The following is a 23,659-nucleotide window of genomic DNA, read 5'->3' as shown; positions in this document are numbered from 1 at the left end:
AGCATAGCCAGAAAACTGACTAAATAAAACTGTTGAAAAACAAAGCATAACCCTTTTAGAACTAGCAATAGGATATTGTGTTTGATAGCCAAGTGGCTGAGTATTCTATTCAGAGGGTCCAATAACAAACTGGATTATTACAGTAAGGGCAGAACTGGCCCAGAGTCTTAGTAGTGGAGAAGCCAGCACTGAAGCAATTTCCTACTTAGCATGTTAACCAGTAACCCCAGTCTATGAAAGACTTACGTTCCCACTATTGTGAATTACCACAACTAAAAATGTTCCTTATTTTCTGAGCCTTATGATTAACTTCACTGATTTTCTAGCCAGTAAGTGCGAAATTGGTGTTCAGTTTTCTAAACCTTTGAAGAAGTTGTGTTACAATCCTAGCTCTGTATGATGACAAAAATTGCATCGATTCAAATTGTTTCTTAATCACTAATGTGAAAGATGTGTGCCAACAATTAAAGAGTGGCTGTATAGCAGAAGCTTGTGGGTAGCCTGCCAAAGCCCTGGCCAGCCATCACATCTCAGCTTGACACAGAGGGTTCAGAGGAGAGAGGGGGCACATTCCCCAGGTGTGCCATGACCCAACAGACCGCAGAGCCACCGATACAGGCAGAGAATTTTTTTCTTTTATAGTTGAACTATTGATCATGTAAAACATGGCTAAATTATTGATACAATAATGCACAAAGATCAGTCCAGTTGGATGCTCTGTTGGTCAGTATTTGCACTTGAAAAGTATGAAGTGTTTAAAATTTGCTTGGTACTTCTAGTATAAATAATTAAAATGTTTTATTAGTAGACCAGAAGAAAATTTAAAATTCTCTTGCGATAGATTTCTTTTTCAGTAATACACGAGTTATCAAAGCAAAAATGGATCTCATGTTTTTAGTTTTCAAGGAAATACTTTTTCTCTTTGCTCATCTTTGGGAAAGGAAGTTTTAGTCGTTACTTGAAAAAAAAGGAAAAGCTAACACATCAGATGTATCAACAATAAAATTTAATGTTGGCTGTATGAATTGTAGGAAATAGAGATCCCAATGCTGCTCCAAGCTTCTGCTTGCTGAATGTAAATGAAAATTACATTCTGGACAAAACAAGCAATCTATCTTACTTGATTGTTTTGGTTGTTGTTGTTGTTATCGATTGTTTAAAAAGAGAGGGGCAGGGAGAAGCAAGAGACAAATCCCAGTAAACTAGAAAACAATATCTTCCACCTTGCTGTAAATTGATTTCTGACTTCAGAGACATTTTTCATTGGAAGAAAGATTTATGCAAAGTGAAAACAAATATATAATTTATAAGCAGATTATGAGAAGCTTCTCACTTCCTCTTCACATTTTCTAGACAAAATCGGGGTATCAGTCTTCCTAGAAAATAGTCTGTCTATGAAGCAGGTTAAAATCCTCCGTCAGGACCAGGGGGCAGGCACTGCAGCACCTCTGTCACACTGCTTGTGGTCCCCTTCCCCATGACGGCTGCTGGGTGACGCTCTGCGCCTGTGCGGGTGGTGATGCTGCAGGTCCCATCGCGCTGTCCTCAGAGCACTCTGCCACCCTGGGGAACAGCAGGGGCTCTGCGAGCTATTAGGAGTTCACGTGTCTGTGCACCCCTTTCGTGGGAGGCATGTGGACACAGCCTTTGTGTTTCTGTCTTAATGTTCATTAAGTTCCCCGAGACCATCTCAGTCATGGCAATGTGTATGAAGTGCAAAACGTAGGGAGCAGGCAAACGTACGACTTTTTTGAATAAAGCAAATTATGTTATGTTGTGGATTCGGATGATAGGTGTAACTTAATTATGTTTTAGCCTTCAAAAATTTTTCTTGCAGGTATGGGGAGTGCAGGAAGGTCAGAATTGGAGAGGAAAGTTGCATTTGAAATTCTGTGACGTTATCTCAGATAGAAACAGAAACAGAGGTTTTTACTTTGTTTGCTGGGTCGCCACCAGGAGAAGTTTTCATCTCTGCATGATTGCTTTTATAGATCTGGAGACTCAACGGCCAGAATATGGAATCTCAATGAGAACAGCAACAGTGGTTCCACTCAACTAGTTTTGAGGCACTGCATAAGAGAAGGAGGACATGATGTCCCCAGCAATAAGGATGTGACTTCATTGGACTGGAATGTAAGCTAGCTTCTAAGACTGTGCATGTTTTTTAACTGTCTAAATTTAATTCAGAGGCAATTACAGCTGCTGCTCCATATCTTTTATATCTGAGATGACCGGAACCTCTGTCCTAACCTACTGACCTCTTGTTTCAGATACCCATAATAGACTGAACTTTCCCCTACATGCTGTCATTTTCCAGTACTGCTGGCATCTTCAAGCTTAACGATGATGTATTTATATATCTATTTTTAGGAGCATGGGTAAAAATAAACTTAGCTGACTTTAAGAATGAAGATTAAATAAGCAATCTGTGTAGTAATGAAAGCTGATTAATAATGTATTTGCATCTCGTAGCTACTTTATTTTGGCATGCAAGGACATATAAGCACCAGTGAAGCTTTTTCTGAGATTGGACTGTCAAGATCCTCTCCCATTTAAATTATGTTGTGCATAACAAAATGTGCTCACATTATAGTCTGTCTTGGATGGAGCATGTGTAGTCATTCTCTTTTACCTGTCCACTTTCCAGGTGGAGCTCTCTTGCCTGATCCCTTGCTAACTTTCATCCGGCAAAATCTTTTATCTATCTTAGATAATACAGTCTTGCACAGGGATGACTGAAGTGAGCAGAGGAGACAAATATTGTTAATCCCCAATGTCTGGGCAGCGTCTTTGGGCAGCGTTAAGACTGCTTAATGTCTCCATTCTGTCACTGAACAGTGTAAAAGGAACTTAAAAAAACCTTGCAGAAACCTTAATTAATTTTGAGATCACTTTCATTCTGTCCATGTTGTTGATACTAGCACAGACAGAGCGATCACATTATTGTGGTTTCTTAGGAAAGCAGATTAAAAATTAAGTACCAGAAAGGATTCTCATCAGTTTCAGTTGCTGGACAGAGACCAAGATTTGATTAATCTTTACTGCAATATCATTGTCCTTCAGGTGAGCTAGGTGCTTCACAAAAGTGAAAGATAAGGCCACTGCACAAATCAGCTTCCCATATATATTGTTTATTTGACACGATGAAACAAGTTGATGAATAGTACAGAAAACATGGGTAAGTTAACAAAGCAAATAAAAATAAGGCCCAAGAATGTTTACTACTTGTTTCCTGTGTACATCACTGTGAAGAAAAATTGTCAGGAAGAAACGAATTGACTAGGAAGAGGAAAGATGAAAGACAAAGACAAGCAAAGGTGCAGAACAGTTAGGAGAAAAGTCAAAAAGGCATACTTTCTCTAGTAGTTCTATACCTTAACAATCTTCAGTGATCACTGATATTTTACTGCTATTGTGCTAGTACTTAATGTAGGGAAATGTTCCTAATTTAAACCATTCAAGTGCTTCCAACTTGCTTTGAGTTTTCCAAAAAATGTGAATTACCACCTAGGACTTCGGATAAACCATATGACTAGTCCCTGAGCTTTCCTGCCTTTTTCCCTTTTGCTGTCACCTTTGTCCTTATCAGTGGTCCATGTAAGTGTATAGCACAGTGAAGTTGGCTTGGGTTTTGATATTCTTCCCCCTACATCATTATACCTTTGACTTAAATCTACAGTTGTGCTAACTCGCTGTTTATGGAGGGTTGAAGTGCACATAACGTTTTAAAGGATTATTTTATGCTTTAGCCTATTTTTCTACTCATGGTGCTGGAAATGAAGGTCTCAATGAAGGTCTCCCTCCAGCAGAATACATGTAATTTGCTGATTATGATTACTGGGCTTCTTTCCTCGTAATTGGGACCCGAGTTCAACTTTTCTGAGGCTGCCCACGATGGTACTGTGCCTCTGAGCATGTGTGGGAGTCTTTATTTAGACAACTTGGAAGCAGTTTCTTTGTGTTAGGTAGCATTCAAGGTGTTGATGGTGAGTGTAGGTGGCTTAGGTTTTTAGGTCCTACTTTCAAGTATAGATATCTGAAATTCACTTAACTGGGATTTAGTAAGGATTTACATGATCTGTTGATGATTTATAGGCTCTGTATGTCTAAGATGTAGTTATCTGGAACAATCCTAAAGAATTTGTTGTATCTTCTTTTCCTTGTCTAATCCTTTTGAATATTATCTGATGGTATAGCCCAGTTTTTCAGAGGATGTTCAAGGGTTTTATTTCCGCTTTGTATTCGCAGTACTAACCTTTACTTTAGGTCATACAATAATGATACTATCTATTCTCAGTATGTAGCCTCAGATTTCCCATAAACCGTAATGCACAAACCTTAAAGTTTGGCTGAAATAGATTTCATCTGGTATTGACCTTTGACATTTATGTGTATCCCAACAGAGTGATGGAACACTATTGGCTACAGGCTCATACGATGGTTTTGCAAGAATATGGACAGAAGACGGTAAGTCAAACAACAGTTATCGTTCTTAAGCAATTAACAGCAGTCAACTATAAGTTGGGTAATGTGTAAACAAATTGTAATACTAACCTTTCCTTTATTCCAGGTAACCTTGCAAGCACCTTAGGTCAACATAAAGGTCCGATATTTGCCCTGAAGTGGAACAAAAAGGGGAATTATATTCTAAGTGCTGGTGTTGATAAAGTGAGTTTTAAAAATACGTAATTCTAACATTTAAATGTGCTGACTCAGTGAGTGCTGTTGAATTCCATAAGGTTATTTTCTTCTGCTCCAGGAGTCCTGGGGAGTGTACCTTTCTTTAATTTGTTCTAGTGGGTGTTGGATTAATCACTTAATCCTTGGATGAAGTGATTGATTACATTTTTGAGGCTATGTGTACATTTTAAGTGTAAAAGTTTTTTAAAAAACAAACTCCATTTGCCCCGTGTAAGATTACATCTTAAATGTTCCTGTTAAAGAAATAACTGCTTCCACTACTTACGTTTATAGTTTTATCAACTGTAACTATTTCCAGGAGGGAAGTTATCTTAGAGGTACTGCAGTTTTTAGCTCATCTAATTATTGAAACTGTTGTATTTGAATAAAATATATATGGTTTCCTATGCAAACATGCAAAATATGGTGGTTCTGAACTCAAAATCAAGCCAAACATGGTAGTTTCAGCTGAGTGCATATTAGAGATTGAAATGACAGATGATTGCTGATGATGAGCAGAAATCCATTAAAACTGAAACTGAAAAATAAACACAGCGTTCATCTTATCTTACTTTTGATGTCTGAAAAATTAGATGCATATGTCATCCTTGGCTTCCTTTATAAAATATGGAGAGAAAAATGGCATTTCCAAGTGATGAGTTGCATGGCCTGTGTTACAGTGAGATACACAGACAGTGCTCCTCTCCTGCATTTGACAGAGGCAGTCTAGGGAAATTCGCTCAGACCTGTACGTTTGATTTGTGGGATAGATGAATCCCTATATTTTCACATACTTGTGAAAATGGAGTTCTATTCCTTTTAATACTAGCTCATATCCAGCTATGTTTGTCTCCCAGTAGTAGTTCCCCATAGCAGCAGTGATTCTTAAGATGGTCTGTTAACACCAAGGGGAGGAACCCTGAATTTATTTTCTGAAAGTATGTACTCCCAGTTCACCCAAAAGGTAGGACTGGGTTGGGGAATTGCTTATGTGTGATGCAAGTATGGTTTAAACCTGTAGTAGGCAAATTACACTTCTGTCTGTCCCACCCCACCGCAGTGGCAAGAAGTGATTTGTACTTTGCTGTTAAACATTTTGCTTGGTGATTTAATTATTAGAAATGTAGTATCACTTAGTTTTGCAATAGAATTCAACTTGCATCTTACTAAAAAGGAAAAGTCTTACTTGAAGAAGATAATTGAGACAGCTGTAACAAAATGCTTATTAAAATGTTGAGGTACTGTTCTCTAGTGTTATTCAAAGAGAAAATGCCCATTCTTTGCCGTTACATTACTTCCTCTGTAGGGGTGATACTTCTGTATCTACACTTACATAATTATTCTGTAATATTTGGAAGTTATTTCTGTTCATTCAGCTGTGCAGCACACAAGGCTCTCTGCAGTCAATAATTTTATCAGTCCATCTTTTACAATTGCTCCTTAGTGAGTGCTCTCTCTCTTTGTTTTCTCTGAGCTGAACAGTCACTAACTCTTTTCTTCCCTCCTTCCTCCCGATGCAGACAACAATAATTTGGGATGCTCACACAGGAGAAGCTAAACAACAGTTTCCTTTCCATTCAGGTAATTCCTGCAGAATTCAAATTAGTAAAATGAAATACACGTTTTAATTTTGCCAGTCTAACTCATCCTTTTGTAAGAACCTGTCTGCCAGAGGAAAGCAAATTTTGAACCAGGATTTTTGTGCCTTTGCTATCCTGAGTAGCACCGTTTGTGGGTTTGTCCCTTTTTCAGAAGGATGGGTTTCTGTGAGAATCAGTTTTGAAAGTCAAAGTGAACTCTATAAGAGGACTTATATGACAGCTGTGCCTGCCCAGCTGAACGTTTGTACCGTTATCTGTGTGCTTAAATAGTATCAAGATTAAAATGGTGACTGCAGAAAGAAGCAAATGTGGATCTCCCAGCAGCTTGTCTTCACCCCTGCGAGCATGAAGGTCCTCAGGAATTTCTCAACTTTTAATTTTGACTTGAAATTCTTCAGTATTGCATTGTCTAATTATCAGAAGTCAACTGCCAACATTGAGTTCCTAAACCTTACTTGGACAGTCATTTGTGCATCTTGTGCATCTTCTTTTCAAGAAGACAGGAGATATCACAGATACTGAGTAATCTGGAGTAACAGGCAGTCATTGATGTAATCTTAAATTCACCTGAAACCAGACTTTAAGAGGATGACTGAATTCATGATCCAAACCTGATAAGTTGTCACAGTTAAATATTTTTGAATGGGCATAGTCAAACTGAGCTAAAATCACCAAAAACATTCCAGATTCTGACGCTAGAAATGTTCAACACACTGTGTGTTGGCTGTAAAAAATCCATTTTTCATACAGCAGACTTACAAGGTGCTTAATGGTGTTTAAAAACATATATTTATCTTGTGATTTTAAGATGTTAATTGGCACATTTTTCAACTCAGTTTCTACTTGGTCTCATTCACAAATTTTCACAGATGTTACTAATACGCAGTAGCAATAGCAATGGTTATTCAACAGAAAACAAAACATATGTCCGTGCACACAGCATATCCATACTGGGCATTTTTGTCACTCATCTTCTCGTTGATGTATCTATCATAACTGTTCCACTACAGCAAACTTCGCACTGTGTAGTGACGTAGGTAATGCAATTCCTAGGCCTACTACTTCCTAACTATTGATCTAAGTGGCTGGAGACTCAGAGCTGGGTTACCCTTTCAGAATCATGTTCACTGAAGTGTGGTTGTCTTAGCAATGATGTGCATCAGGGACATGTTGCTCCAGTCTCCTTTTAGCAAGTTGAAAACGTGCCTCCATCTTCCAGTGCAATATGTCGGTGTCCACCTACATTAATAGACTTCAAGAAAAATTGTTACAACGTGTGTCGTCTGTCTTTGGACCGTGAGACACAACTGAAGTGGGGATGTGGAGAGGCTATTTTTTTCTTCTATTATTTCAAATATGTTTTAATAGGGAAATAAAGCAGTTAGTTATTAAGACAATTGTTGATAGGCAAAAAGCATATGACCAAAAATAAGCCCTATAAAATCAGCAGGAGTCTTCATTCCCACATAATTTTAAAGACACAAAGACTTCATCTTGATCTGCTTGTATCACCTGTTCACCAGAACAAACTTAACAGAAAATTACTCACTCTATTTGGCATCTGAAAACCTTGTTTATAACCTCACAAAGCTAATTTCCTTAAAATGGAGTCAAATAATCCAAATTTTGCATCTGCTGATAGATGTGGATGGATGTCTATGCATGCAGGAGCAAATTGGTTAAGCGATTTGATAAGAAGTTCTTGTACAACCCAGTTTTAGACAACTAAGTGCTCTGAATCACTCCCTGCAGACATTTAACTCTCTACACTTTTGAGCGTCTAATCCTAAATCACGCCAAAATTTGATGAGAAAAGGCCTAAATTAACTGATAATTATTATAACACTTTAATCACTGGCATTTATTTTAGCTGTGTTTCTTAAAGGCTTCTTGCCCTTGCTTCTACTAGATGACATTCTAAATGTTTTTAAGCAATTGGCCAGTATCCTGTGCTTTTGGAGACACTTTGGCTGTTCAATTACTTGCGTCAAAACCTACATTTGGTGTTTTTTTCCACAACATTTTATGTAGTTATTTATCCAGTAAACATATGATTAAATACACCAATAAATTAATCAGTATTAATTACCAACACTATATGATTCAAATTATTCTGTAATGAAAATCCATTCCTTTAGTTGCCAGTGGCTCTCAGAAAATTACTTTTCAACTCATATGTATCATACTAGATATTAGCCCTGAAGGCATACAGCTTTCAGTGAAGACAGACTTTTTGTTTGCTCTGAAACAATAACACAAAGCTTGCAGCAGGAGAAACAAAATCCTTTGCTGTTTCCTGATGCTCATTCATGTTCATTGGAAATCTCAGAAGTAATCTGCCTTCCTCACACAAATTTCCTTTGTAGTTCTGCAATGCAGAAATTCCTTAACTGTCACGGAGGTTTATTGAGCTTTTTCATTAGTATTCTAAAAAATATTTGTATTTGATACAATTTCAGCCCTCAGTTCTCATTTAAAGAGCTATCTGATGATTCAGAAGGTGATGTGGTTCTATCTCACTTTGCAGTTCATGAAAATCAGAACAGGAAAAAGCATTTAAATATAATAGGCTTGGCAGAACAGGTATCTTTTTACTTCTGTATTATGAAAGTTTTTCTCTGAACATCTTAGAGTAAGGCATTTCTTGGTTTCATTTTAATGATAAACTTCCATTATGCTGTTGCCAGGAAGAGATTCAACTTTGCTGTCTAAATGGTGGTCTCATTCTGACACATCTGCTTTTCACCAGAGTGTGCAGAAAATGAAAATTTCTATATTTCAGCATGTCTTATATTATCCTCTGGAGGGCAGCTAAACTCTTTCTTGTGGGGTGAAAAAAAAAAGCACAAGCAAACTGTGTGTGAGGAGTCCCCACCCGCTCTTGTGCATGCTTTCAGTCTGCAGTGAAGTGCTGTAAAAGTTTGTTTTTTTTACACTTTTGTAAAGTGTGTGTGTTGCACACAGGTACTAGTTACATGTCCAGGTGCTACCCGCGTACAAAGTTTCATTAGTTAAATCTTCATTAATGCCAAACCCACTATGGAAACTCAGCCTCTGATTTCAGATGGTCTTGACCAATGTACGTATTTTAAATCAATTCCCAGCCAAATGAAACTGAATGTAGATATTACTGATCCGTGTGTGTCTGCACAGAACAACAGGTTTGCACTGACTGTTGCATAAATACAATATAAAGGAACATGGCCACGTGCTGCTTCTCCCTCCTGTGTGTTGTGTCTGGAATTCATAGGACCATTTTATGTGCTGATTCATCTCTGCCCCATCTGAAATCATCCCCTTTTTTCAGAATTAGTTTTCTTCCAGCTGCTTTGTAGAACTGGCTTACAGAGGAATGAATGGCACAAGAGGGGTGTGCAGCCGGGAGCAAGGAGGGTGGAAGTGGGCACAGGATGGTTTTGCCCACTCTTACCCGAAAGATTCACAAATAGATGTACAAATCAACCAGATTACCCACTGCAAGAGAAAAAATGGTGCCTTTCAGGCACTCCCTGTCATCCCTGTAACTAGCTGCAGGTAACAGGCCAAGAACTAGCTTTTAGTCCCTGTGATCCAGATGGGTGACAGAAGGAAAATGATTTGGGATGACTGTTTCTTTGCTGTGTTCCCTAATGTTCCTTCTGTTGTTTGTACTTCACAGCTCCTGCTCTGGATGTAGACTGGCAGAACAACACTACTTTTGCCTCCTGCAGCACTGACATGTGCATTCACGTATGCAGACTTAGCTGTGATCGTCCCGTTAAAACCTTTCAAGGACACACAGTAAGTTTAAGAAGTCCAAACTGTTAGCGATTAAGTCATAGCCGCATGTAACAATGATGGCAGCTGATGTGTTTGCAGGGTGCATTCTAGCACTGGAGGTGTTATATCCCATTGCTTTCCTAAAAACGTATTCTTCAGGAGTGAGTCACTGCCTGTGAGAAGGGATAAACTGTTCTAAATCGTCGTAGGAGGCAAAACCTGCAGCTTAAACAATGAGACTATTTATATGTAGCACGAGCTGCAGACTGAAGGCACATAAATAAATAAGGTTCTGTTTTCCACTGGTGTATTTTCCTTTAGTAAATGAGAACTATGAATAACGAGAGAGCAGTTCACCTCCAGTCGTTGTTCAGTTTTAGAATCTATTACATCTAATATCTATTTAAGCTGTATTTTGTGCCTCTTTTCTTTAGTATTTAATGGTTGTCAAAGGCTGTTTTTTCTTTCTTTCATTCGTGAGAAAACTGATGTCAGATGCTGACCTGTAATCTAGATACTAACGTCCAGAACTTGCTGCCTCCCCACAGAGGAAAAATAGTGCATTTTGAGACCTTTAGCTTTTCTGTGGTTAAAATGATAATACACTGATATTTTGTGACAGGTTGTATGTTCCTACCAACAGAATGCTGTTTTTTATGATTATATGAAATGCACCATTTTGCACATGGACCAAAATTTGACTTCAAATATCTGTACAGTTCCTTTTAATGATAATTGAAATAAGTAAAGTGGATCAAGCAAAATTAACATATCTTCCAGGATTGTTTTCACTGAGACCCTGAGCCAATTTATGCTTTTTTAAAAAACATCATTTTCCCTTTTTGTGGAATGTTTTTTTTCCACTGTTACTATGTATGTATGACCCTGAAAAATAGCACAAAAAACTTCCTGATAACCAAGAGGACACATTAGGCTTACTTAATTACAAAGTGCTAGAAAAATTGATCTGGAAAGAGTCATAAAATATTCAGTATTCCCTGCTGGATTTCATTTACACATACAGCTCTTTTTATAGAGACCTGTATTGCTGTATTGCAGCAATACTAAGAATAATAAACTCCACAAAAGTTTATGCCCCACCAATATTTTCTATTGTAAATTGCATCTCTTAGATCTACAGAGTATTAACCTAAGACATACCTCAGTTTAAAAACAGGTTAATGATGTCATCAATCTCTCTGGTTTGAGGGTTTATTTAAATCATAGCATTTGAGAAGCATGAAAGACTTTGTACTAGAAAAGATATGAGAACTGTTTGTGTGTATTGTCCACAAACACAAAGTGGTTACAGTTCCTAAATGATGTTTAAATAGCGTATTATGGAAGCAGCACTTCTTTGTTCACGGGTAGAGCAGCGAGGGCTGTAGTTTGTGTTTTAACTTGCTGTAGACATAAACCACGAGTGCCCTCTGCTGGGTGCCCAGTACAACGCAGGTAACCTGAATATTCACTTAATAAAATCGCTCTTTATTTCAGAACGAGGTTAATGCTATCAAGTGGGACCCATCTGGCATGCTACTAGCATCTTGCTCCGATGATATGACATTAAAGGTAATATAATTTCCATTCCTGCTGTTGAAAAAGTAAAGACAAAGGTTATTTCTATTTTTTAGCTTTTCTGGAATGATATACTGTATGATTTAAAAAACTCTTTGTGAACAATAATTTAACTTTATGCTGCATTTCTTAAAGCCAATGTGAAAGATTAAACATAGAGAAGCAGTCACTGGGAAAACTGAAACATCCTATCCAGATAAGTGTCAAGTGACTGACATGTCACTGTCAGAATATTCACAGCTTAAATATACACATAGATATAGATATATAGATATGTATCTATACATATATATAGATATATACAGCTACTTGCCTGTCAGCAGAAGCTCACTCCCTACACCAAAAAGCAGTCTACTGGTTAATCTTTGAAAAGAATATAAAAATAAACACGTTTCCCTTTGGAGTCTTTTTTGTCTGAAAGTAGTTTCATTGGAGCCATCTGATTATTTGTTTTTTGTAAAGTCTTGGACTAATCAGTGGGACATACATATTCAGAGCCCAGCAAAAATCTGAAGTGCTCTCTGAAGATGCCTATCCTTATCCGTTACCTGTATAGGAAGCCTAAGGCAGCTACACTGCGGATTTACGTGCCTCTGTTAGGTGCCCGAAGGTAGATGGGATCCGTCTGGCTGGGAGATAGCACAGGCTGCTCTACCAGCACACTGGGCCATTGCACTGTGCCAGCAAAGTATTGCTAACGCAGGGAGAGTCTGGGCTTGCCGAAATGCTTTTCACACTAGAGCTCTTCAGCCCAAACCCCTGTCAGTCTCATTCCCTTCCCAGCTGCATTAAATGAAGGCTGTGTTCCTATATAGGAACACATACGAAATACACATAGGAATATCTATATTCCTATATAGAAATTGCTGTATATTGTAGCAGCAAAGCCCTCCAGATGGACTTCAGAGCTAGGCCAACACTGCTGTTGATTTATGCTGTTCCCTCTGAGTAAAGCAAACATCCCAGGCAAGATACAGTTCTGCGAATAGAATTGTACTAGTAATACAGATTTCTCATAGCATGGTTGTGTTAATTAAGGCTCATATCTCTTTCCGCTGCTGATTGGCACAGGTAAAGCAAGAGGCATTTCTAGTACACACACAGCTTGTGTGTAAGAGTGGAAACAGAGCAGCAAAACTTGCAAATGTAGATAAGAGCTAGGTCAACACCATGCAGGCTATTCAGAGAACTGGAAATTTACAGAAAGTAGGGCTAGGGAAGACGTAAAGAGAGTACCTCGTCTGTTATTCTACCACAAAGCAGTATTGTAGTGACCGATAATATCGTGCTTAAACATTCTGACCCAGTGGTAGCACATATTTTGGTGCCCATTTCTACACAGGATGTGTTTCAAAAAACACTGTGACTTGGTACCAGTTCAAATTTGTGGCCTCTGAATTTGGCACCAGAGTTAATGGTTTGCTGTCACTGGCCTAGCTGAAGGCCTCTGTCACCTTGCAGTAATGGAGACTGCTGCAAGTCTTCAGGCAATTCTTCTTCCTTTTCCTCTGTAAATTAGTCTTCTCTGGCTTCTTTCTTTTCTCTTTTTTGGAGTGTTTGATACTTTTGCACAACTTCTTGGAACATATTGCCTGTTAGCCATAGAATATGCCTAAGCTTTGCGTAATGTTTCCAAAAGCAGACTTGGGTATGCCGCTGAAAATTCAGCATTAGAGCACATCATTTCCCTCATAGTGCAGATTTATAACAAGTGAGTTAGATTTTTCCTACGTTTTCGGTATCTTTCTGAAACTGCCTGACCAATTTTGAGTTATTTTGCCTGCTGTGAATTCTCTTGTTCTTGTTTCCTCAATTTTCTGAGATTTACTAAATTACCTGTCTTCTCTGTTGGGCATATTCTTTGTCTCATACCATTTTGCCAAGTGTTTGGCCATGTAATACTACATATGTAGCTGATCTCGTTCCATCATCCAAGCTGTTAAAAACACCAGGAAAACAAATGGAGTTCAGGAGGAAGAGGAAAATCTGACCTGGCTGTTGACTGACATAAGAGAAAATTGCTAGGTTCTAAGCAGTTATAAACTGCTTTATTCTCAGTCTTTAAGGTGAATGCTATTGTAATTGGTGACTTAAATTGCAAGTTAAACTTCTCTAAATAGAATAACTTCAGCTTCTGTATGAAAATACCAGTATAGGCTATGGACAGTACAGTGACTATTCAGTTCCTCTGATCTATTGAGTAAGTACTATTAGATGCGTAGCACTTGCCCCAAATGGGGTTATTCTAATGTCTGCATTGTAGGTGCCAAACTGCTGTATTAATAAATTCAAATTAGGTTATGTTTATGTGTATACATGTGTGTCAAGATATGAAATAAAAAATGGCAAGAAAAACATGGAGTGAACTGAAATAATTCAGCTGAGATTAACACTGCTATTTTTCCCCCTTCGTAATTACTCTGACTTAGATTTGGAGTATGAAGCAAGATACCTGTGTACATGACCTTCAGGCTCACAGCAAAGAGATTTATACTATCAAATGGAGTCCTACAGGACCAGGCACCAGCAACCCAAACTCCAACATCATGTTAGCAAGGTAAAAATAAATCTTATTCTGTTTCTTACCTAAAAGAATTGTCTTTTTGATGTGTAACTCCACCATTGCCTTGCTGTCAGTCTTCCTGTCTGCAATTCTAGGAAACCATCTGCTGATAACATTAAAAATGTTTGTAAATCAGGGGAGGATACAAAGGGAGAAAAATCATATTTGAAAAAGATGAAAAAAAAAAGGAGAATTGAGTCATATGATACTTAATTTTTTAACTGTCTTGATAAAGAAGATTGTAAATCTAGCATCATACCTTCACATCCAGCATCCGGTTGTTATGAATGACTGTGTTTAATGAGACAGATGGCAGCCCACTAAGCCAGTTGGAATATGTTCTAACAAGGGTCCTGCAAAGCACCTGAGCAGATACTGACAATTTTTACAGTCTTGTTAACTAATCGAGAAAAGCTTGAATAAAAATTCCACTTTAAAATCTGTTCATAATTCTTTGAGTTTAGGAAATACGTTTGCTCGTAGAATGCCAACTGATGGTAGTACCATGGGTTTATGAATTAAGAATTGTGCTGTATCACAGAATCACAGAATTGAAGGGGTTGGAAGGAACCTCAAGAGATCATCGGGTCCAACACCCCTGCCAAAGCAGGTTCCTTAGAGCAGGCTGCCCAGGTAGGCATCCAGACGGGCCTTGAATATCTCCAGAGAAGGAGACTCCACAGCCTCCCTGGGCAGCCTGTTCCAGTGCTCCGTCACCCTCACCGTGAAGAAGTTCTTTCTCATGTTGGTGCGGAACTTCTTGTGCTCCATCTTGTGGCCATTGCCCCTTGTCCTGTCCCCACAAACCACTGAAAAGAGGTTGGCCAAATCCCTCTGTCTCCCACACTTAAGATATCTGTAAACATTGGTAAAATCCCCTCTCAGTCTTCTTTTCTCAAGGCTGAACAGACCCAGGTCTCTCAGTCTTTCCTCACAGGGGAGATGCTCCAGGCCCCGTATCATCTTTGTGGCCCTCTGCTGGACTCTTTCCAGGAGATCCCTGTGTTTTTTGTACAGGGGAGCCCAGAACTGGACACAGTACTCCAAAGTTTTGGAATTTTATTTATTTTACTCCTCAGTCTGAGAGTAGACAGGGAAGAACTTGGATTTCTTGGAGTTGTTCTTCTAATATCATTTTCAATACCAATTATTTCCCTAGCTTTTCTCTAAGCCCACAGCTTGGGATTTAAATAGATTGTATGGAAAAAAAAATGCACTGAACCAAAATGAAAAGAACCACAGTTCTAGAACATTGTGGAATTATAATTTATTAAATAGTAAAATCCTTAAGAACTGAGATTTCTGTAGAACAGTTTATACTATTAATGACAATGTGTATTTTACCTTCCTGAATAATAGCAGATAGAATCTCAAAAAGAGGAGCATGACCCTCTTTGGGCTTGTGATCTGATCCCCCGTACAATAAATACCCCTAGTTAAAGGGTTCACACGTAAGAATTGAGTTCTGTAAATAACAGTTCTTGTCGTTAAGAACGGAAAGTCTACAGTGTTTTGCTTTTCTGCTTGAAACATTTTGTGCTTAGCCAAAAAAAATCTTGTGGTGTTCTCTTCAAATGTTTACAGCATCTAACTACAAAGGGATTAACACCCAAATTAAAACATGTTTTGTGTTCAATGCTTCTTGCAGTGCTTCATTTGATTCCACTGTTCGGCTGTGGGACGTTGACCGAGGAGTCTGCATCCATACGCTAACAAAACATCAAGAGCCTGTCTACAGTGTAGCTTTTAGTCCTGATGGAAAATATCTAGCCAGTGGGTCCTTTGACAAATGTGTCCATATATGGAATACTCAGGTACTGTTTTGAGTCATACGAAGCACATCTGTTTTAGCTGACACATCAGTAGCAAAATCTCAAATGGAAAATATGTGTACCTGGGCAGTGCGTGACCTGCCAGCCTGGGTGAGCCTGATTGTACTGACCGATAACAATTGCAGCACAGCAGCTGAGTCACTCAGGCAGAGGGAGGTGACAGTGCAGAACGTTTCTGCTAAAGCTTCTTTGTATGCCAAAGCAACAGCATACAAGAAAATAGCTACATCACGCCATGCTACCAGTTTTGTGGAGCAAAGATCGGGGTTGATTTGTACAAATTCGTGATTCTTACATTTAGTAACAGATGTGAGTCTGATGCACCTGGCTTACACTTTGTGGCAGTGAGGTAAAGGATATACAGCCCGGGCACTGGGGATACTCTGGAGGAGAGTGGGGCAGTTGGAGTTTTTTCTTCCTAACCCCAGAAAGTAATTTCCACTCATGTATGTAGTAGATCCTAAGCACTGGGAGCAAGCCAAAAGAATTGAGCTCTGTTTTCCTGTACACAGTTGTTTTCTCCTGAAAGTGCTCTGTATGTGATCTGCACATGCTTAGAAACTGGAAATTCTCCTGCTGAGTTGGTTTTATGCGTGGAGATGGAGATTGCATGAAGAACTTAGGGAAGCCCCAGTCTCTCTCACAGTGATACCAGAACTGCCTTATGCTTCCACAGACTTAATTTAGGATATCAATGCCTAACAGCTGAATTAAGCAATAAACTTCAGAGAAGAACACCTCAGCTTAACTCCTACAGCTAACACTCTCAGCTTTACTGCTACAGAGTTGACAAAAGCAGATGTTTAAGAGTCATACTGTAAATTGCTTTCTGGAGGAGCCTGTTTCTCTCCAGTATCAAAGACCTGTTTCCTAACTTGAACATCTTACCAAGATGACTATAGTTAGGTAGTTAGGTGATGTGAGTAGCTCCCACGTGCCACCACTGTCATTTCTTTGATGTAGTGCCACACTACAGAGAAAAAGGGGAACTTCCATGCTGAATGTTTGCACGCTGTTTTGCTTTGTAGAGTGGAACTCTAGTACATAGCTACCGAGGCACCGGAGGCATCTTTGAAGTCTGCTGGAATGCTAGAGGAGACAAAGTGGGAGCAAGCGCATCAGATGGATCGGTAAGAAGCTTTACACACTGTAAATGTTGGGTGAAGGTTGCTCTTTTGGAGAGTGCCAAAAAAAAGCACATACCATATTGCCTTCTCTGGACAGTGCTCAAGGTGTAGACAGCTCAATACAGAAATAAGTAGTTCGTAGGAATATATTAAAAATGCTCCTGCTTTGAAAGGCTTTGAATACTGGGAGGTGGTACTTTTATTGGAAATGAAGAGTGCTCGTGGAATTGGTGAATATTGCTGAAGATGGGAATAAATTTAAATACATATTTGATAAGAACAGCAACAGTGTTGTTTCTATCATTACTTTCCTCATCTGTCAGTTCTTACTGAAGGTCACACCAGGCAACTTTCAAATTATCAGTTGTCTTGGGACTTTCTAGTCCTACCCCACAGAAGAAATACACCCTTGAGTAGTACCTGAAGGAAGAATTTTGCAGCATGATGTCCAAAGATTTCATCCCGTGGTAGAGCAGAAGTATTGCTGTAAAGATAAATATTATTCCCTACTATTTCTTCTGTTAGTTACTTGATAAGAATTTCAGTTACAGCATGATCAGCCTGTGAAGGACACGTGTTATAACACACTATACAGCTTTCAAAATAACTCTTCTACATGTCTGGCTGGCATAACTCTAGAGCAATATTTTTCAACTGTTTTTAATGAAGGGTACACCTACAACATGGTTCAGTTGTTTGAGTTGTGCCGTCTGAAAGGGTGCCATGCCTGGTTTCCAGCAGCTGCTCCAAATGGGCACGTGCCTGCCATAGGTCCTGGGTCACACCTGCCAGGCCTGTGCATACTCTTTGGAAATACTTCAAAAAGTGAAGTGTTTGGGCAACTAAATAAAGCCCATGGTCCTATCTGGGATGCGCCACAAGAATGCTTGTTTGTAATCTAAGGAAAGCCCAGCGAGGTGTTTAATGTACATTTTTCATTTCTGTTTTCTCCCATGTTGGCTTGTTCTCTTGCTTGTGTGCATGTAAACAGGTACTGAGACAGGCTGAGGTGGAGCTTGGGATAGCTTAGCATACAGCTGGCTGATCAGCTGGTGGGCTGGGCCGTATATAAATGGGAATTGCAACTAACCTGCAGAAATGGTTCTTAATCCTGAGTCTTTTCTCTCTAGGTTTGTGTTCTAGATCTGCGGAAGTAAAAGTGAAATGTTTTAGAAGAAATTTCAAATGGACCAGCAGTGAATGTGTGGGGAGAAGCACTCTTCAAAACTATTCTTAACAGCTCCAGAACTGTACGAACTTGAACAAAGTTAGAGTGTACTGTGAAACCAACTCTCCCTGGCCACAGGTGTCTAGTATTTTGTCCGTAACCTTCATCAAGGAGTAAAAACACAGTCACTTCAGAGGGGGAGGGAATGGTTTCCACCTGGAACATTCAGCCTTGGAAGCATGAAGCCACCAGCTAGGCATTGCACTGTTTGGTTTGCGTCTGAGAACTTGCTCTGATGGCTGGGAAAAAAAGCTGTGCCAAAAAAAAAATTAATAAAAAAAAGAAAAATGCTGTGATAAACCAAAAGGGAAAAAAAATCCTCCTCCATGCGGTGTCGTATTTTTTCCTTCCAATTTGGACACTACAGTTGCTCTCCCAAAGGACGTTCAAAGACCAGTTTGTACTGATGAAATGCTCAACTTTGTAATCACAACACTTTCTATTTTCTAGACTACTTTTTTTGTTCAGTGTTTTTTCTATCAGCTGGAATATTACAGCCTGGAGGATCCCAGGCTTAGGATGAAACTTTTGTTTTCCTTTTATTTCTCCCTTCCACTCCCAACTTCTCCTTCCTTTTTTTCTCCTCTTTCTTCTTGCCCTTTTTTTCTTTTTTCCCTGTATGCCCATAGTAGATGCAGCCAGGTGGACATGACAATGAAAATTTTTGACAGACTGCTTCTCCTCTCCTCTCTTTCTTTTCTTTTCTTTCTCTCCGTTTAAAAGAAAAAAAAATCCTCCATGCTTCAGATCTTAGCGTCTCAAGGGCACTTTCAGCAAATTGTGTAATAAGTGCTTTATATAAGAATGCAGTGCTGGGGAAGATTTTTACAGGAGAAAGATGACTTTTAACAGAAAGAACCCAGTGTATTTTTGGAAAAAAAATATTTTTTATGTTAAACACAGTTTTAAAAGCCGAAAATGGCCACCAAATGTAGACCAGTTGTGTAATTCAAGCAAAAAGAATGACACAGAGTCCAAGGAGCATGAAAGATGCAGTATCCTTTTTCTCCTCTCTCTCAGAAAGTGCTGTGGGACAGAACGCTATTTGATACAATAAATGCCCGTCATTTACTAAGAGACCTCTTCCAGCAGCCAGACGTTTATATGGTCTCATTCCATTTTTGTGGCTGTTTGATGCTGTACGCTTACTAAAAGGAATCCATAAGTTTGAGACCATAAATATAGCATTCATTTTCTCGAGTGCGTATTTGTGTTTATCCTCGGTGACCAGGGGAAAACAATTGTGCATCTTCTTTCCTCAAGAGACGGTTCAGGTTTCGCACAGAACATGCGTTAGGCGAGCAGTGCTGTGCTCCACTGCTCACCCATGCAGCTGTTTCTGTTCCAGTAAGTCCGTGGGGTTTCACCAGGGACATGATGGGACCAGTCAGACCAAGACGCGCTGACTGTGCCTGTCGCCGTTGAAGAATGGACTCTTGCCAAGCTCACGGCCATCTCTGGTCAGCGCACACCTAAAACAGCCCTGCTGTCGCAGACCTCGTGCTGCTGTCACCCTCAGCCCTGCGTGTTCCCCGCGCCATGAGGAAAGCTCTGGGTCTGCCTGTGGAGGTAGGCTTAGCCTTGAGCGTGTCCTCAGTGGGGTGCTCAGAAGGCGGCGTGGAGCTCTCCACTAGGCGAGGACATGATTTATAGCCTATTTCTCAACATGTAAACCACTGTGTAGTTACAGTGGGTGAAACGATCGGAATGGCAACAAAGACTTCCAAAGCACCGCCTGTCAGCTGGGACGTGATTTCCTTACTGCGAGCCAGACATCCGTGGTGGTGCCTACCGAAGATTTCTTTACTCCAAGAGCAAACGATGGATCCAGAGAAGCCACAGGAAAGCCAAAGGCAGAGTTTACTGAAGTTGGTGGAAACTCTCAGGCAGCCTCGGGGTGGTGTTGGCCATTATTCAGATAAATCCTCAGACTGGTGTCTTCTCTAGCCTGCAGGCTAGGATTTGTAGGATGGAGAAAAGGAAACAAGAGAGCCCCCTTGAAATCACAGCACATTCCCACCCAGTCGCCACTTCTGTCACACAGAATCTTCCCTTTGGTCTGACCACAGCTGCTGAAGTGGTGATTTGATCTGAGCAAAACCAAAACCAGAGCCCTAATGCAGAACTGGTGGTGCGAGACCTGCCAAGCATCATGGCATCAGGGAAGTTGTATGTCCATTTTTTCTCCTGTGTTTTCCTCTCTTTACACTTAATATCTTTACAGTATCTTAGTCCTTTCAGTGGAACTCGCTACTGCCAGCTTCAGCTGCTTTTCTTAGAGATGCACATTCAGAAAGGAGAAAATAATGAAAATAAGTAACAGCTAACAGGGTTACTTAGTCCTGCGGGGAAAACAGTCACACAGGATTTTAGTTCTTAATTACAGTTAGGCTTGTTTGTAATTTATATCAAAGAATCGACACTGAAAGGTACCAGGGGTTATTTTTGGTGTTAAGTGTGTCTATGTGTTGTTTTCAGTCTTCTGCTCCAGGAGCATGGCTGTGGATGATCACGTCACAGTTTTGCACTGGTTTCTAATAGCCAGCACACCTACTAATTTAACGTCACTACTTAAAAAAGGAGTACTTACTAGGGGAGAGGCTTGACTCTGAATACAAAGGCTTAATGTGGCTGTCTAAAGCGCGGTTGGGTTGATGATTTGAGTAGAATCGTTGCGCGCCTGTGGCTGGCTTCCTAAGCTGCCTCTGAGCGGCGTTTCTGAGAGCAACACGCAGAAGCTCCCGGCCCGCAGACCGTGGGGAGGGCCCGGGGCTGGACTCTCCCTTGCGCAGCGCCTGACGAGGCCAGGCCTCGGGGTTCAAGGAGATCAGCTCGCTCAGTCCCAGCTCGGCTCTGCCGCACGGCCGCCTCCGCGCACGGCCCCTGTTGGGTCTTGTTCCATGAGAGCTGCTGCAGGTAACGCACGGGGCGTCAGCGCGCGTGCTTCTTTTTTCTTTGTCCTTTTTCCAAGCTGTCGGTGAGGGCATCATCTTTCCCCTGCCAGTCTGCATGGAGGTCAGAAGCCAAGAGAAGCCAAGTTTCAAAATCGGTTGATTTGCAAAGCCTAGGCGTGAGGGAGGCTGCCCTCCTGGGAGGTCTCTGGACAGGCCGTCAGATAGGAAAGCAGCATATGGGAAAAACTAACAAAATTCACCTCTCATCCCGTCCACGAGACCCTAAAGACCGGGGAAATCGTCTAAGATGTAGTAGTAGATAGTTTTCAGGTGCAATGAGGGCAGCTGTTGAGATTAAGGAAGGCTGAAGACGTCATGAAGTCTAATCCTAGCCGAGTGGGCTGGTTTCTTTAGGACGTGGGCAATGGGGAGAGCGAGGTTTCGCCAGGCTTCAGGTGGAGATCGAAACCTAGAGCTGCCCTCAGGGAGCTCTCGCTTTCCTCCGTTGCTGCAGCAGCATCCCCAGGCTGACGCTGCCCCTGGAACAGAGCGGCGTGAGGCGGCAGGCGGGTGGGCCTCAGCAGTGCTTTCACCCCCTGCTTTTTGATCATTTTGTTCCTAGTTCTTTATAATGGAAGAGAAACTGAAGAAAAAACCAACGAAGTGACCAAACAGGATTGTGAAACATCAAGAGGCTTACTGGATTTTTGTCATTGCTGGCTGCCTGGAACTGGCCTTGAAGTGAAAAAAAAACAGTTTCTGAAAAGCCACTCAACTCTGTGGGCTAGAAGGATACTGGATCTTTTATGTAGAAAACACTGGGTCCCTTATGGGGCACTAACGGGCCTGACTTACAGGGTTATACACACATTAACCCCATGCTACATCTTAGAAATTTCCTTTTAATTTGTTAAAAAAAGAGAAAAATAGCTAATTTTAGAGCCAAGTGAAGTGCACTTTGTCAAATGTAAGGGTCTGCTTTGTTTTTGGGTTTCTTTTTTTCTTTTTCCCTTTTTAATTTTTCCTCCTTTTTTCCTCCTTTTGCCTTTTTAAAAGATGTGGTTCTTTGTCAATTGCAGAAATGTTCTTTCAGCCACTCACTGAAATTCTGAATTCTGGCTTCTGCAGTTTTTATTGTCTGTGTCAGACTTGCAGCCAGACTTGGTTCTCATTTCAGCATTTCCCAGGTTCTGTTGAAACAACATCAACCCTTATTTTGTTTCTCCCCCACCCACACTTTCTTCGAATTCACCTTGTGTATTGTAGCTCATTTGTTTTAAGGAGAGAATCAACAGATCATATTCAGTGTCTTGAATAAATTGCTATATTTTGATATTAGAGAATTCTGTGCGTGTTGTTCCTTATTCTTTCCTGGCTGGTTTGCATCCCGTGTTTAAGAGCTGGGGTCGGGTGAGTAAATTGTAACGTGGTCATTGGCCAATTTCATTTTCCCCCAATTACGCATTTTTGGAAGTTCCTTGTTTTAAAAGGAGCAAAAAAAATAGTGCAGTACTAGGCATTGAGCAGCGCAGATGGTAAGGAACCAATTTGAGTAAGACTGAATTGAGGTACTGGGGAAAAAAAAAAAAGTTTCCTCACAAGGAAATTTCTCCAGATAAAATAAATTGGACTCATGGTTGAGCTAAACAAATTGTTAATCTTTTCTTCACTCTGTCAAGGCCTTAAATTCAGCCTTGCTTGGGCAGTTGGAGGTTTTTGAAGGACTCTGGAATATTCCAGCTCATGCAGTGGGGCTTCAGCTCCTTGCTCAGCCATAATCACAGGAGTCTAGAAGAGGGAAGAGGGATCCCTTGTCCTCCGACAGGCACCAGCCCCAGGATAGTGGGTTCCTGCAGTCGGCCCCTCCGACAGCTCTGTCTGATGGCAGCTCACAGTGCTAGCGGCTCACAGACACGGTGGGGTTTCTTAGCTCCAACAGGATGAGTGTTGTGTGATTTTAGCTGGGTTTTATTCCACAAAAACGGGACCCACAGTACCTGTGGAATTTTTGCTTTGTGACCGTGTACTGCACTGACCACTTGCCTAAGCTAAGGCTTAAAGATTGTCAAGAGTCTGCAAAGGGAATTAATGCTCAGATCAAACACAGGCTTATGTGTCACGTCATCTAATATTTGGGTATTTAAGGACCTAAAGCCTTACGTTAGAATTGATATGCAGTATTTGGGAAGAGTCAAGTGTTAGAAAAAACAGTATGCTGATGATCCTAAGAGACACAGAATGGTTTGGGTTGGAAGGGGCCTTAAAGTCCACCCAGTTCCAACCCTGTGCCACGTGCAGGGACACCTCCCACCAGACCAGGCTGCCCAAAGCCCCATCCAGCCTGGCCTTGAGCACCTCCAGGGATGGGGCATCCACAGCTTCTCTGGGCAACCTGTT

General features: G+C 40.5%; 1 protein-coding gene across 5 annotated transcripts in view; it reads left to right on the top strand.

Annotated features, from left to right (window-relative positions):
• The window catches only part of TBL1X (transducin beta like 1 X-linked), a 199,551-nt gene extending 176,946 nt beyond the window's left edge, over positions 1–22,605 (top strand). For all 5 annotated transcript variants that reach the window (XM_066982298.1, XM_066982303.1, XM_048066885.2 and 2 more), the window contains 10 exons: positions 1,992–2,133; positions 4,404–4,467; positions 4,571–4,668; positions 6,201–6,261; positions 9,940–10,061; positions 11,538–11,612; positions 14,048–14,175; positions 15,830–15,995; positions 17,042–17,143; positions 18,271–22,605. In XM_066982298.1, the coding sequence (XP_066838399.1) occupies positions 1,992–2,133; positions 4,404–4,467; positions 4,571–4,668; positions 6,201–6,261; positions 9,940–10,061; positions 11,538–11,612; positions 14,048–14,175; positions 15,830–15,995; positions 17,042–17,143; positions 18,271–18,297 (985 nt within the window). In that variant the 3' untranslated portion in view covers positions 18,298–22,605. The remainder of the gene's footprint in view (positions 1–1,991; positions 2,134–4,403; positions 4,468–4,570; positions 4,669–6,200; positions 6,262–9,939; positions 10,062–11,537; positions 11,613–14,047; positions 14,176–15,829; positions 15,996–17,041; positions 17,144–18,270) is intronic.
• Positions 22,606–23,659: the final 1,054 nt, after the last annotated feature.

This window comes from Anser cygnoides, chromosome 1, assembly GCF_040182565.1.
Source record: "Anser cygnoides isolate HZ-2024a breed goose chromosome 1, Taihu_goose_T2T_genome, whole genome shotgun sequence".
Lineage (NCBI taxonomy): Eukaryota > Metazoa > Chordata > Aves > Anseriformes > Anatidae > Anser > Anser cygnoides.
Note: the sequence above shows the minus strand (reverse complement) of the source record. Positions and strands in the feature narration are given on the sequence as shown.